The sequence below is a fragment of the Mustela nivalis genome, assembly GCF_964662115.1.
Source record: "Mustela nivalis genome assembly, chromosome: 5".
Lineage (NCBI taxonomy): Eukaryota > Metazoa > Chordata > Mammalia > Carnivora > Mustelidae > Mustela > Mustela nivalis.
The window spans coordinates 138,003,703-138,020,310 of NC_139024.1; the positions used below are offsets into that span (position 1 = coordinate 138,003,703).

General features: G+C 42.8%; 1 protein-coding gene across 4 annotated transcripts in view; it reads right to left on the minus strand.

Annotated features, from left to right (window-relative positions):
• The window catches only part of F13A1 (coagulation factor XIII A chain), a 165,150-nt gene that overhangs the window by 34,976 nt on the left and 113,566 nt on the right, over positions 1–16,608 (minus strand). For all 4 annotated transcript variants that reach the window (XM_082731176.1, XM_082731175.1, XM_082731177.1 and 1 more), the window contains exons 10-11: positions 9,644–9,747; positions 8,225–8,313 (exon numbers count right to left, since the gene is read on the minus strand). In XM_082731176.1, coding sequence (XP_082587302.1) covers positions 8,225–8,313; positions 9,644–9,747 — 193 coding nt within the window. The remainder of the gene's footprint in view (positions 1–8,224; positions 8,314–9,643; positions 9,748–16,608) is intronic.

Genomic DNA, 16,608 nt, shown 5'->3' on the forward strand with positions numbered 1-16,608 from the left:
AGCCGTCCGGGATCCCTAGTGCGGACGTGTTCTTCTCTTCTACAACACTGGATTCACAGGGCTGAATTTGTTTTAAAATGAATCTGAAGGACAAGCTAGCTTATTTTAGTCATCAGGCGTTATAAATGAAGAGTATTTGGATATTGATTGTTTAAACATCAATCACTTCTTTCTCCCCCTTTTCTTGCTTATGAATCCTGCCTCTTCAGAAAGGAGCCCAAACCATCACACCCGTTGCTCACTTTCCCAGACTGCTCTTAATATGGCTGTGGCTTTGTGACCTCCTTTTGGGAAGAAGAGGAAATCTGCTGGGTGGCTTCTTGGAAGGCTTCTTCTCTGTTATAAAAAGAGAGGGTTTGCCCTTCCCTTCCTGCTTTTCAATGTTTTCACGTGAAGTGAGGTGATGCTTGGACCTTCTGTAGCCACCCTGGGACAGTGAAGAGAAACACTGCCAACAATACAAAGATGGCCGTGTGGAGAGATAAGAGGCATGTGAGGACTTAACAATGCTGGACAATAAGTACTTGGGGTGGGGGGATGCTGAAGATACCACGAGAGCACCTGGGGCAGCGGGGTGGGGTGAGGCAGGGTGGGAGGGTGGCAAAGAAGTAACAGCCAAGTTGAAAGCTGGAAGATGCATGGGAGTTAGCGAACTAAAGGAGCTCATACTTGTTCTTACCAACCAACCCACAGAAGCTCACGAAAGAACACAAGGAAATTTTTTTTTTTTTTTTTTAACACAAGGAAATTTGTGGAGGTCATGGCCATGCGTATTTCCTTCATTGTGGGGAAGATGTCACAGGTGTATGCATATGTCCAAACTCATCATGATGTATCTATTAAATAGTTTACATTAATTATACCCTGTCAAAGCTAAAAGGAATAAAGAAATAAAAATAAAAAAAATAAAGAAAAAAAAAATGGAAAGAGGAAGGTGGTGACAGCCACAGTCCTGAGAGGACAGATCAGGGCCAGGCTGGATTAGCTGCAAGAACCTTGGGTTCTGATCTTGAATGTGTACTTTTGGAAAACTACCTTATCCTCTCTGAACTTCAGTTCCTGTTTCTATAAAATGAAAATGGTTATACTTGTTCTGCCAATCTCATAGTAGTGTTAGTGAGACAGCACCAAGCGAGCTAGGATCTATGTGAGCATGACTTGTAAACTTTAAAACTGAGTGAAAATGTAGTGGTTTTTATTAGGTAAGGAGGAACTTGAAGATAAAACCCTAACTTTCAAAGTTGGGGTTACAAAGAGCAACTTTTCTCTACTGTCTCACAAAATGTTCTGAATTTACATGGACTCTGACCTCTACTGAGGTGAAAGCAAGTAGCCGACATTTACGGAATAGCTACAAGGTTTCAGGGACACTTACAGATTATTTCATCTAAACCTCGCAGCAATAACCACCTGTGAGGTATGTATTCTTATCTGTGTTTTAGAGATGAGTGTGCCAAGTGGGTTAAGAAGGGTCAGCCAAGTGTTGGTGGTCCCATAGCCGGGAGCTGCTGGAGAAGAAAATCCTGGGCTAGCCCATAGCCTGTTCCCTGACCTTCCCCCTGGGCTGGCCCATTCCCTGACCTCACTGTATATTGCCTCTCCCATACAGCCCTGCTGCACCACGAGGACTGCTATGAGGTGGGGAGATGGTTTCATGCTTGGGGTACAAGTGGTCCCATGCATGGGGCTCAGATATCTGAGGGGTGATACACGGTGACCTCAGGCTTCAGCAGAATAATCCTGGCTTTGTGGCACTGGCCCTAGGATGTGAAAGATCAAAATAGGAATTTAGGAATCAGGATAGGCCATGAGAGGGTAGACATCAGGGATATCTGTCATTTTGAGGGGAGGAAAAAAAGGAAAGGAAACTTTAAAAGAGATTCCTGAGGATTTTGGCTTCCTCTCTGGAGAGGCCATGGGAGCACAAACAGCCTCCTCCTTCACTTGCAAATTATAGCAACAGTGCTGATAAATATCCTCGTAATAAGCACCCTTACTACAGTTTACAGTTTTCCAGGGAGACGAGGCTAAATATGACAGTGGCTAAATATGACAGTGGCTTAATCATTGTCTTCCCTTGAACGTAGAGCTTAGGAAATTTACGTGGGCCAAAATCCCAGGCCAGCCCAGCAGCACTGTCCCTTGTGGAGAGAGGCTAGGAGAACCCACATATGAAATGGCTCTTGCATATGTATGTTATGGGGGTGTGGAGAGAAAGTATTCTTTCCGATCAACATTAGCAAACTTTCTTTTCAGTTTCAGCTGCCAGGGTAATGGTCCTCCAACCTGGCTGCGTGTGAGCCACTGAGGGCTTAAAAGGGTAATGGTGCTAGGCCCCCAGCCAAAGCCAACTGCATGTCGACGGCAGACAGTAAGTGCAGGTGATGCTGGAAAGAATATTGGATCTATGTTGGATCTATACTCTGTGACTTTGGGCAAGACTCAATGTCTCTCAGCTTGGGTTTAATAATGCCATTCTTGCAAGGCAGAAAGCTAGATCAGTACTGCTGGAGAAAGCCCTATGTTGAAAGCTAACTTCTTTTGAATGAAAAGGAGTTTTAATGGCCATCTAGTCCTACTCCGATGCTTGAAGGGACTGTGGCATGCAGAACCTGGGCATCCCAGCATGGAATCTGGTGCTCGTTTCAGTCCACCACACCTTTGTCTCTTTGTCAGACACAGGAACTAAGCCTCTGTTCAGGTACTTACTGAGCTCCAGAGTCCCAGCAAAGGTGGACTGGGCTTGCAAGCTGAGGGTCCCCTCTCTACAGAGTTCAGCGTGTACCCCTAGAATGTAAGCTTATGTCTACTGCTGGCAGAAGCTATGCTTGTGACTGCTAAGGATGAAAACTCTTTTTACAGGATGCAACAAGATTTGTTTTACTCCTTTGTTCCCAAGTAGAGATAGCTACAAAAATAGGCTGTGGAGAGAAAGTGGTGCTCCTCTGAGAGGCATGGAGGCAGTGGGTCCATGGACCTTGTCCATGACCTTCTGGCACAATTGCCATCCTTCTACTCTGTGCTTGCCATTCCTTCAGCCTGTAGATGCTGGCTATGAGGCCAGACCCCTGTGTGTGTTTCCTGCTGCTTTGTCCCTGTGCCTCGTCTCCCACCAGGATTGCCAGCTCTGAGGACACCATTGGGATCCTATCCTAATCTCCGAGATTCTGTTCTTAGCAGGGTCCTCTGCATCTGCTTTTGTTTGCTTGTTTGCTTCATTCAGCCATCCACCCATCATTCATTCATTCAACAAGTACTCATCCAAGTCTACTTTGTGCCAGAACTTGCTTTCAGTGATGACAATACTTTCCCAGAACTTATGTTCTAGAAGGGAGAGAAATAATAACACTAAGGCAGAGTAGAAAGATAAAAGCAATGGGTCAGGAAGTGAAATTTTCGGTGGGGGTGGGATAGGGTGAGTCAAGGCCTCTTTGAGGAGGGGACCTGAGCGGAGACTTGGATGCAAGGAGGGGTCAGGTGTACAAAGTGTGGTGGAGAGTAGGGGAGAGCTTTTCCAGAAAAAGAAACAGTATATATAAGAGCTCAGAAAAGAGTATGTTTGCATGTTGCCAGAAGGGCAAGGTCAGTATGACCTGGAGGGAAATGAGCAAGGGACAAGATGGAAAGAAAGCCAGGGGCCAGATCACATAGACTAAAGACTTGTGATCAATGTTATTGTAAGGGTGGTGGAAATCCACTAGAAGGTTGGGGGCAATGGAGTAATGTGTTTTATTTACATTTTTAAAGGTTAATTATGGCTAGTTTGTGGAGAATAGCTAGGAAAAGGGTCAGATGAGAGAAGGGAGGTAGGCTAGGAATCAAGTTCATAGAGCTCAGTATTGTACAGAGTTCAAAGAATCAGCATCACAGACTTGGATGGATGCGTGTTGTTTTTAGAAGGCATTTTTTAAAAATTAACATATAATGTATTATTTGTTTCAGGGGTACAGGTCTGTGATTCATCAGTCTCACCATAGCATATATGCTCCCCAAAGCCATCATCCAACCACCCCATCCCTCCCACCCCTTCCACTCCAGCAACCCTCAGTTTGTTTCCTGAGATTTAGAGTCATTTATGGTTTGTCTTCCTTCCTGGTTTCGTCTTGTTTCATTTTTCCTTCCCTTCCCTTAAGATCTTCTACCTTGTTTCTCAAATTCCTCATATCAGTGAGATCATATGATAATTCTCTTTCTCTGATTGACTTAGTCTGCTTAGCATAATACCCTCTAGCTCCATCCACGTTGTTGCAAATGGCAATATTTGGGGTTTTTTGATGGCTGCATAGTATTCCATTATATACATATATCTCAGATCTTCTTTATCCATTCATCTGTTGATGGACATCTAGGTTCTTTCCATAGTTCAGCTATTGTAGACATTGCTGCTATGAATATTGGGGTGCACATGCCCCTTCAGATCACTACATTTGTATCTTTGGTGTAAATACCAGAAGTGCGATTTCTGGGTCATAGGGCAGCTCTATTATCAACTTTTTGAGAAACCTCCATGCTATTTTCCAGAGTGGCTGCACCAGCTTGCATTCCCACCAACAGTGTAGGAGGTATAGGCATATACCCTTAGAAGGTATTTCTGGCAAGATGCATGAAGAAGATTAAGAAGAGAAGCCAACCTGATTCTAAAATCATATACATTATTTGAATAAATGGATGAACTATTTTAGATCAGAATAGGAGCCCCCCAAATGGGCTAACAAGTGCTAGCAAAATAACCTTGAATTGAGAAGGAAACATCTGTACCATTGGTATCCACAGTGCCTCTGGAAATTGCTATGTAGCTTCTGAGCAATGGAGCAGTTACTGTGGCCCTGGGCGACCAGTCATCCTTGCTGCAGAAATCATCTCAGGAACAGGGAGGGAGGGGAATGGGCATGTGCTCGAGTGTGCATGTATGTGCAGTTTTGGAGTGGTCTGGTATGGAGGGGAAGACAGAGCCAATGAGAGGAAGCTAAAATCAAGTGAACACGGGAACTCACGAGATGACTCCACAGCTTAGCATTGTTCTGCTCTCTCCTCACCCCCTTTAGAAGCCAAAGGCTACCATTAGTTGGGGAAAGAAAAGGCAGATGGGCTTCCACAATGGAGGTCCTCTCCATGGCACTGCGGGCATGAGAAAGGAGGAGTTAGAGAAAATAACCTTCAAGCCCTGGAAGCAATCTAAAAATGTGAAGAATGCATTTCTAAAAGAGAGGAGGAGAGGAAATGGGGCAGAAATAGGATGCTTCCCATGTACCTGCCTCTTTTTTAATTTTTAATTTTTCAATATGAGTCTAGTGGATACACAATGTTACATAAGTTTCAGGTGTACAACATAGTGATTCAACTTCTCTATGCTGTGCTCACGGCAAGTGTAGCTACCATCTGTCACCACACAACACTATTACAACATCATTGACTATATTCCCTATGCTGTGCCTTTCATCCCCGTGGCTTATTCTATAACTGGAAGCCTGTATCCTCTGCTCCCCTTCAGTTCTTATTTTGGGTTTTGCTTTCACTAAAGGAGACCATGGCTCTGAGATGATCAAAAAACGTCAGTGAACATGATGTTTAATCCAGCCCGGAAGTGAGTAAGGAATGACCAGTGAGAGGCAAGAAAAGGCACACTGGGCTGCCTGCCTGGTGTGTGACAGGCAGGCTTACGCAGCCAGACGATGGAGCAGGGAAGGGAGGATGCCATCTGAACCTGAGTCATGGACACTCTCATTAAAGTTAAATACGACGCCCCCTGTGTGGTCCTCCTTTGGGCACCCTTGAGAAAAGATTCCTCGTACACTTTCAACAGCTTGAGCATCTCTTATAAATGGCTCAGCCCTGGGGCTCAGCCCGTGCCAAAGCAGCAAATCGTACGCTCTTTCAGACAAGTCTGCAGTGGTTGAGAGAGGAGTAATTATAATCTGCGAATCCTGATGACATGCCTAACACCCCGATCTATATTTAATAATAGCAAAAAGCGTTCGCATTAACAGCTATTAGGCAATTCGCTCTTGGAAGGAGGTTGCTCCCTCTTTCTCTGCAGCAACAAAGCATAATAAAAATATAAGAAACGTGGCTCTGTGAATTTTAGAGTGATTTCCCATTAAGAGGTTCTCCCAGCATCATAAACTATCAGCTGGCGGCTGGGGAGGTTGGATAAATCTCCAAATCCCGAAGTGAAATGGAAGGGGATGAAATTCGAAATACAGTCTGCCTGTTTTCCCCAGGCTTCTAGCAACTGTAATGGAAGTCTCCATGTAAGAAATACTGTCCCCTTTGTGTATTCAAATTTCTGATCTTGCTGTCTGAATATTCGCGGTAATTTTGCTTCCTAAACATTTCTGGATGCTCCCTCCTCCTTCCCCCCTCTTGCCATTTGGGGAGCTCAGGCCCCGCCCTCTCGGGTGAGTGTGGGGCAAGCACAGGCTTCCCCCTGACCTCCTCTTTCAAGTCCTAGCTCCACTGGACTCAGGCTCCTTCTGCCTGCATCTTCTGTACCCCGGATATGCTACCTTCCGTGAGCCTGCACAACTTGTCATTTCCCTCACACACCATTCAGAGGCTCAGACTGTCCCCTCTGCCTCAGTTTCTTTCCTTCCTCCGGCTTCTTTCTTACCCACTTGGACTGAATAACTCCAAACTCTCCCTCAAGACACAGCTGAGGCACTAAACCCTCCAAGGCGCCTCCCTGTCCCTTTCTCCATGTACTCCCACAGCGCTCCTGTCCATCCGCTGTGGCTCTCACACAGGTGTCCTTATCATCCGTCCTCATGTTACCCTCTCTCCCTGTTAGTGTCTTATAGCCTTTACTGTCCCACTCAGTTCCTGACCCGGCTTCCTCAATTAACAAATCTGTATGTATTAAATGCAGATCATTCTTCACCTACATGGTTCATCTAACAATTAGCTCCACAGAGCCTCATGTACTACTGTTATTTAACCTTTAGTGTGCTGTGTTGCCACCTCTCACCAAGAATCTAATTTTTTTTTTTAAGATTTTTTTTTATATATTTGAAAGCAAGAGCACCAGGGGGAGGAGCAGAGGCAGAGAAAATCTCAAGCAGATTTCTGTTGAACACAGAGCCTGTCCAGCGGTCCATCACCCAAAACCAAGAGTCAGAGGTTTAATGGACCGGGCCACCCAGGCGGCCCAAGAATCTAGTTTCGTAAGGGCATAGGATTCTGAGTTCCCTACAGCACAGTGCCCACCACATATTTATAATAGGGATTTATCCAATCCCAGTGTAGTAGTAGAGTGTGGTGGTTACTGACTTGAGTTTCATTCAGTCCCTGCCTGGCTTTAGATCTTAGCATGACTGTTTATTTAGTTCAGTGAGTGTGGACAGGTTAATGACCACTCTGCCTCAATTTTCCTTTCGGTAAAAAGGGAAGAATCATAATACTAATTTTGAAGGGTGGCTAAGCGTCTCAAACTGTAGGCATAGTGATTACATAGTAACTATTCTGTATACAACTGACATTACTTCAGTGCATTTATTGGTGAAATTGTACTCTGGGTAAAACCTGCCTCTTAGCCTCTGACGTATTTCTCTGTTCTTCACCGCCTGTCCCCAGCCTTCCAGCCTCCCAGCCTTCTCCTTTACCAATACCCTTTATATTTAATTTGATTTTTAGAGCTCTCCTTGGTGTAGTCTCTGCCTCATCTACTCCCCATCAACCCATGAAGTATGCTGCCTTCTAGCTGTCATTCCCTCGCTTCCCTATTTCAGCAGCTCTGCTTTCCCTCCCCAGTGATGGATGGTCTGGAGTGGCAGGAACTGGGCTGCAGTTCCCAGACTAAACCCCTGGATGGGGTGTGTCTGGATTTTGTTTTTATGGGAACTGTTACGTTAGTGTCGGAGTAAACTAGTACGCTCTGAAGTTTCAATTCATGGACCGTCTCCACCAATTTTTAGTTGAGTCATTTAGTCACTTAATTTCTCAGGAGCAGTTGGTATCTATTTCATGGGTGCGAAGAACTCAACTAAGGTTAGTAACACAATTGCTTTTCAAGGAGAAAATCTCAAAACATCAAGGAAAGAAAAATGGTAAGTAAGAATTACATTTAGAATTAAGAGCCTGGAGGTTGGAATGATGTTTAGCCGACTTTGTAGACATGAAACACATGCCACGGACTTGGGAAATTTAGAAGTCACAACCTGATGTCTTATTTTTCAAGTGTTAAGAGGTTGGGGAAGAAAGTGGCACGTCTCTCTAGCTTACTACTTACCTCTGCGAAAACAAAGGGTGCATCAAACTGGAAGCAAATATGGCCATGCTTAATGGCTTGAACAGAGGCTGGGCCACACCGATACATGCCTGTATCACACAAAGGAAGGGAAATGTGAGTTTGTTATCTCCAGTTCTGTCCAGAAACAGATACAGGCTCTGTAGAGGCAAGTGTTCCCAACTTCAACATTGATATAGCCCCAATGCTTCCCATGGCCAGAGACGGCCAATGACCAATGTGTGTCATCAAGAGGGCTTCGTTGGAAATGCCTCCTCAAACCAAAATACAGGGCATCACAATGTCTTTGTCTGGTCTCCCACCTGGAACACATAACTTCAGACATCTGTGCTGAGGCTGAGCTATTTGCTTATAGAGGACTGATCCATTTCCCACCGGTCTCTGGAATGCTGGAGATGGTAATGTGTCCCCAGTGATTGTGTTAATTGTTTGTTTTGATTTTTGTGTTTTGTTTTTGGACATTATGGATGGATATCAAGTGTTGAATTGGGGAATCTGGACATCAATCAATGCCCGACATGCATTCAGGAAGTCAGTAGGCACATGATTACTTTTATAAAGTTCTTTACATTTTAACCAGCTATCTTTGGTTAATAAGAGATTAACTGCCATTAGTCATCTCTGACGTCTCCTCATGATACATAATTGAGAACAGAGAAAGTGTTGAACATTCTCCCTCAAAATCCAGCATAAATAAAGCATGAGTCTCTTATGAATAAGTTATGAATGTCTATGGATATATGCGTATATATACACACACGTCAATATCTCATATCAACACCTGAGGAAGTAAACATAATGTCCCCAGGCCACTGATTTTTATCATCCTATTAGAGAGAAATGGAGGCCTGTGATGTGATTTTATAAAAATCTGGGGGAGGTCATAGCTGTCCCTCATTGCTTAGCATAGACTGCAAGTTAGATGATAAATACCCACATACTTAGGTTTTGGAAGAAATCACACAACATAAAAAGAAATCAGGTTCTGGAAAAACAACTAGATCTGTAACTATTTTTTGAGTTCTTTATTTTCTCTACTGCCTTATAGCTTATCACTGTGCATCACAGAGGGCCGAGGTATATTTTAGAGCCTAGTAAAAGTGCCTACATTGACATTTTTCTCTTGTCTTCAAAACTGCTTATCAAAGCAAGAGTAGATGAATTATATATGTTAAGTTTTATGCACTTTTTTTAAAACCAGTTATAGAATAATCAGGGGAAAGCCGACCATTGAGATGAAATTAAACTGATTGACAGGCTGTTAATACTGTACATGGGCCCAGGAAGCACGCTTTTGATGTTGGTTCCCAGTGGGAGTGTTGCCCACACATCAAATGCAACCCTAAGAGCAAAAGAAAGATTGTTGTGAAAAGAGTTCCTGGAGGGAGGATGCGATTTTACCATCGCTGTTTTCTTGCGGGGTGCTGTCCACAGCTTGCCACCCTCCAAATCCAACGGGAAGATCAGGTCTTGTCATCCAGGCTTCATTCCAACAGTGGTAGTTCCTGAGAAAACACCACCCCAAGAAGATTAAACTTCCCGTTCCAGTCAACGCCCCAAGAAATCAAAAGGTGTCCAGAATTCCTGTGAGTACACTACCCACACATTGCTGGAATGGAAAAAAAAAAACAAAAAACTAAATTGAAGACTCGCCAGAGATGTCCTGGACTTGAGTTTGCTGGACAGATACATTCCCATTGGCACCCTTGGGAGGGCATCAGGTGGCTGGATTTCTCTTCCCTGCTAATATCAGTTTCAAGGCCAGCCAGTGCATGAAACAGTTTTGGTCTCAACCATCCTTTGCTGCCTAATGAAACAGAGCATACTATGTGCTAAAAGGGTAAAAAAGAAAAGTTAATACTATGTGCTAAAAGGATAGAAAAGAAAAGTTAATTGAAACCGAAATACATATATCTTTGCATTTCTTTTATATTTATGCATACTAGATTTATAAGAAGCAGATCTCTTGTAACAATTAAGCAATAAAATGCTTGTGTTTATGGGCTTAGGCTGTTGCCATAGAAACTATAACGTACTCCTGACTATAATTGTCTCTAATTTGGGCAAATTTCCATTTGGTGTCCAAGAAGAAAAGGGTGTCAGGGTGAGTATCTCTTTAACCTTTATCAAAGGTAGGCAACCCACAAGCCAAAACTTTACAGAACTTTGCATATGACCCTTGAGGCAAGAGCATGGAATAAAATGTCATCATGAATTGTATTATGATGTCCTTGGAAAGACTTGAAATTATATGTCAGTACAGAAACCAATGAGAGCACATTAAGCCGTCTGCGCTATAGAAAATATTCATCTAGTAATAACGATTTAACAGTGGGGAGAAGTAGTTACAGCAGTCTTTGTCTATGGCATGGATGAATTTCAGTTCCAGCTACCATTCCTCCTTTACTTAAGTGTCCTTCAATGTCAGAAATTTGTACATGTTCCCATGTCTGAGTTTGACTCCGCTTTGATTGGCTCAATTTGGAGGTATTAATTTCACTCTGTAGCCTTTATGTACCAGGCTAGGTGCTGGGGATGCAGGACTGACCGACACGTAGGTTCTTGCCCACAGAGACCCTCGTGATCTAGGAGGAATGATGAAAAGGTAAACCAATCGTTACAACATTTCATAGCTTTGCTGTGAGGCGTAAGCAAGATAATGGGTATAAAGCACTTAGAATAGGACCTGGCATGTGATAAGTGCTCAAAAATAGTTAAGTCTCAGACCTTTAAAAATAATTCATAGACGTGATGCACTGGAAACTCATTTGGGGTACAGTGGGGTCTCCGTGGGGGAAACCCTTAGGGTATGAAGAAAAGTTTCACAGCAAAAGTGATAATTGAGCTAAGTTCTGGGGAATGTGGGAGTTTGGAAAGTCAACAAGAGAAGTAAGAACAAAATTGTAGAGGTATGAAATAGCCCACACGATGTGTTTGGGGGACGGCACGCTGTTCGTCGTGGTGTGAGGGCAGCATGCTTGCATATTTGTGTGCATGGGGGAGAGGGGTGGCTGGTAAGGGTGGGCAGAGAATCACAAAACTAACAAAAATGCACAGCACTTACTATGTGCCAGGCACTGTTCTAAAATTTTATGTATATTAGCACATCTGACATTCTGGTACCCTATTAGAAAGATTCTACTATTATTATCTCCAGTTTGCAGGGGAAGCCCAGAGAGGTTAAGAATCTTGCCTGGGGTCACAGAGTTGGTTCGTGACAGAGCTCCAGGGCTCAAGCTCTTAAACAATGAACTGTGGTATAAAGGAGGATGAAACTGTGAAATCCTTTTATCCCAGATCAAACGATTAGACTCTATTCTTGGGTAAGTTAGAATTGCAAACCCGTCTTTGTGGAAGACAGGTGGGGAAGCAGGATGGGCCTTGGAGCTGAGTTGACCTCTACTCCTCCACTCCCGTGGGGACGACTGGGAGCCATCAGCGGGTACAGGCATGTGGAGATGAGAGAGCTGGATGAGTGGAGGAAGACTTTCATGTTTTCAGGGAATATGATGGTTCCATTGACCAAGACTGAATGAAGGAGGAAGGAAGGACAGTTTGGGTTGGGTGGTGTGTGTGTTAGGTGGCTGACAAGTTCAGTTTCGGATGTGATGAACTTGAGAGCCAGTGAGAAACCCAGGAGACAAAACCCTAGAGACATTTTTATCTATCTGTGAGACACTCAGGGTTGAACCAATCGCTAGCATCTTCACTGACGGTGGAGGAGAATGGGGGGCAGAGCTAAACGAGGAGAGCATGGGAATGGAGCATGCAGTGTAGTTTTCTCTCCTCAGAGTGATCTAGGTTGGGAAGGGAAAAAGAGAAGATAGGTCCACGGCTAGAAGGTAATGCAACACAGGCAAGAGTGTTTTGATTATTTTCACTCTAGCAGAGATTATCATGCTTATGGAGGAAGCACCAGGGCAGGGAGTGGCAATAGAGAATAGAGAGATGGAGTAAGAGGACATTCAACTCCCAAGAATGCAGGAGGATGAGGTTGACTGCTAAACCTTGCCGGGTGTGGGGATCGAGGCATTGTTCCCAGGACAGGGAGGTGTGGGTGTAGATCAGGGTCAAGGTATGGAGGTGTTGGACAAGAACCTGAGGTTGGTTCCCGCTTGAGAGCCTGCATCTTTCCTCTGAAGCTGGAAAGAAGGTCACTGTGAATTTAAACATGACTGTTAGCCTCCCTCCAGAACACTGAAAGTTGCATCATTAGGCAGAGAGATCCAGGAAAACAGAAAGGAAACATTTGCAATCCAAATGGACGTAGTCCTGCTTCCTACACAATCCGTGTAGGCAACCTGTGTTTAGCAATCCTGGCTCTAGCTATGATTTCACTGTTACACCACCACCCTAGATTAATAGGTGCCAGAACCTCCTTATTTAAATTCAAATATCCTGGGCAAGGTTAGCCTTGAACAAGATAAACAAGCTTTGCATTTCGGATCTCAGATAGAGAACCCAAGTTGAGGTTGGGCCTTAGTCAACGGGTAGAAAGCCAATGGCTGGGCTCCCAGGCTCGTCGTGAACAGAGTGGGAGGATGTTACCTCCAAAGCCACAGATTTTTTTTTTTTCCCAAATCATGCTGTTCTCTCTGTTCAAGAATGGCCAGGGAAAATGTGTCCTGGGCCACTCATGCCATGAGGGTTCCCTTTTGGCTGGATGTTAAGTGTTTTGGGTACACATGTTTGTTTTTCATTTTAAGGTCACCCATGAAAGGGGCTAACATTTACAGACATTTCTGAATTCCATTTGCAACAAGGTTGTCTGTAGGTTGGGGAATACATATGTTTCCTGAAAGGTCTTTTTAAAGTTCCTTATCTAGATCTGTCATAGTCTTTCTGTTTTCATCTTGTAATTTTATTATGCATTCGTTGAGGGATTGATTCACTTCTGGGACTCTGTCTTGTTCACCAACACATTCCCAGCCCTAGAGCTAGGCCTTAGAAAGTGCTCAGAAAGTATCGCTTGATCGAAAAGCAAGGACAACTCCTAGCAAGCATAGGACATCTCCAAGACAGGTGTAATTAAACTTTCATTTGCTTATTTGTTATTAAGATTCATTTTCTCAGAGGCTTCATTTGGAACTTGACTTTTCACTTCCCACTATATGATCAAAATGCATGGTGTCACTTTAAAGGTAAACGAAAAGTTAGAAACCTTCAAAATGATCTAGTTTTCTTATTGCCACTTTCTAAAGAAGCAGTGTAGAAATTAAAATAAAGCCCCATTTCATTGAGAGTTATTTAATCAAGTTGAAAATAACTTTTTTGAGGGAGAATAATGATGGAATGACAAGTGAACACCACTTTGCTTTATGTTACTTTTTGCAAGTTTCCTGCAGTGACAGCTAGTGATTTCTAGAACTCCTTTCAAGGATGCTAATAACTCAGCAGAACTGGTACAAAGGATCAGCAGAATCTTCACCAAAGGCAGAGCTTTTCTAGAAAAACAGCATCATGCATTGCTGAGGGACCTTCGGAGAACATCACAGCATTGGTTTGGTTTATCCTTTGATTAACCCCTTTCCTTGGAATTTATGTGTAGCAAATAATCACACAGATGCAAAGTACTTCAGAATGTTCATTCTTGCATAATTTGGAAGAAGGAAAAATCAGAAATAGTTTCTCTAATACATGACTGTTTTGAAATACAAAACAGAATATTATTCAATCATAAAAATGAAAATCTACATATATTAGGCAGGAAAGACACTAAAGGAATATTAAGTTTTAAAAATCATAGACAGAACACATATTGTGTGTGTACTTATGTGTGGAAGGCAGAATTTTAAATGACCTTCACCTTTGTATAATTTCCCCCTCTTGAATGTGGGTGAAATCTATGAATAGGAGGGTGTATCACTCCTGTGATTATGTTACTTTACATGGCAAAGAGTATTTTGCACATGTAGTTAATATAATTAATTTGTGGGCTCTGAGTTAGTTAAAAGGGAGCTAGCAAGGTGGGCCTGACCTAATCAGGTGAGCCCTTTAAATCTGGATCTAGAGGTTAGGGACAGAGCTAGCTGGAGACTAGAAGCAGCAGAGACATTTTCCTACTGACCCTGTAAAAGATGGAAGCTTCCATGAGTTCTATAGCTTCAAGGAACTGAATCCTTGCAGGAACATAAATGAGTTTGAAAGAGAGTACTGGACATCAGATGGGCCACAGCCTCCCCTAACATTTTGGTTGCCATTATCTGAGATCCTGAGCCTGAGCAGAGGACGCAGTTAACTTGTGCCCAAACTGCTGACCCAGAGAAACTGATAATAAACTTGTGTTGTTTTAGGTTGCTAAGTTTTTGGTAATTTTTTATGCAGCAGTAAAAAATGAGGAGTTAGAAGATGGATGTCTCTGACTTTTGTATTTTTTTCTGCAACGTTTGAAATTTTATAATAAACATGAACTAATTTCTACCGCCTCACACACATACACATAAGTGGACTATTTTTTTTGTTAAAAGAAAATAGAGCACCGTTAACGATCTGTCCGGTTTTAAGCACTGTCTAAGGTCACATCTGGAGTCGCAAGAACCTGTGGGATGATGGAGAAATGGAGAGAGAACACAGCTGAAATCAAGATGGGCTTTGGGTCTCTACATGTTAGATGTTCAAAGACAATAAACTGGATAATTTAAGCAAAGCATCCTTTACTGCCTTTAGCTTGGCTAATTGCTTAAATGCTCCACAGGGTGGTCTCATTTACAATTTGTCCAGGAACATTTCCCTACAAGGGAAGAAAGAGGTGTGGGCCTGTAACCCTGTTTCTGCAGTTTTATAATAGCTCAAGGGAAAGCACGAATAAGATTGGCTGAAAGCCCTCAAGGAGATTTATTGGGCCAATTTCAAATGTATACAATTCTTTGAATTCTTTTATTTTAAAAATGGGAGGGAGTGGACGAAAGGTACTTAACTATCTTGTAAATTGGGTATTTGTGGCATATGCATGCAACCCCACTTCCCAGGCTCTTTTGGTATACTCTTAATACAGGCAATGCTATTGGTGACAAAAATGAGAGCAACCCTGAAATTGTTGAGCTTTGGCCATTTCAGTGGTAGAGGGTATGGGTGGGCTGGGAGTTGAAAGAAGTTTAGACAAGTTGATGGATTCTGAGGCTTGTCTAGCAAGACATTCCAAAGCAGAAACGAAAGCTTGGACCAAGAAAAAATTTGTCAGTTAGGAAAGGTAATGAAGCAAAACAATGAAAAGGAATTATTCAGAGAAAAGGAGGCATGCTGGAGGAATCTTTTATGGAGCTGGGAGATGGGAGCAGTACACTACTTCAGAATGTAGCTGTTTATTGTCAGGGGCTGTTGGAATGCTGAAACCAGGAAGGGGCATTTAAAGTCTCTCTGGGATTGTTAGTCAAAGGTTGGAGGTCCAATCTTCTGGAGACCAGGACAACCCCTCTTTAGAAACCAACTACCCACCAAGAAAAAAGTGAAGTGATGAAGGTGTTTGTTTTTGCTTATCCTTTGCAGGGAAGGGGTCCTCCAATGCTAATTGAGAAATCGGTTTAAGCAATCTTCTGTAGCATGAAAGATCCGAATTGGGGTGTTGAAGATAAAGGGGGTGGGCTGTTATTCCCAAAATGAAACTATGTGGTATATTTATAGAAGGGGTAATAATCAAAATAATAACTGCTCAGACACAGACATGAACCGATTGCAAATCTCAACCAATCACAAAGGACACTCAGCCTATATAAATGCTGTATGTCCCTACCAATACGTATTGGATAAATGCCAGCCCAGATGTATTCAATTACATATACGGTACCACAGTACCTAAGGTGTTTGTTTCAATTTACAAAGTTTTCTGGGAGTGTGTCTTTCCTTAGTCTTGAGCCTTTCTGCTCTCTTCTTAAGCTTTCAGGTACTGATTTCTTGAATATTTAGTAAGAGCATTTTATAGCAGCCTTATTACAATGATTTTTTTAAATTTATTTTTTGTTTATTTTCAGCATAACAATATTCATTATTTTTGTACCACACCCAGTGCTCCATGCAATCCGTGCCCTCTATAATACCCACCACCTGGTACCCCAACCTCCCACCCCCCCACCACTTCAAACCCCTCAGATTGTTTTTCAGAGTCCATAGTCTCTCATGGTAATGATTTTTTTTTAAATTTTACTTTTCTCTCTTCTTTTGATAGCTTCCCCTCTTTTGATTATCTGTTTTAGTTTATTATTGTGGCGTCCGAAAATGGGCAAGACAGAGAATGAAACTAAATTTGGCAAAAAATGGCAAACATAAAATAAATAATCCTTGAAACTCTCAGAAAGTAGATGCCTCTCATCCATATGAACCACATTTGCCATTACTTCTTAGCAGAAAGCTCTCTGTAACTCGCCTGGGTT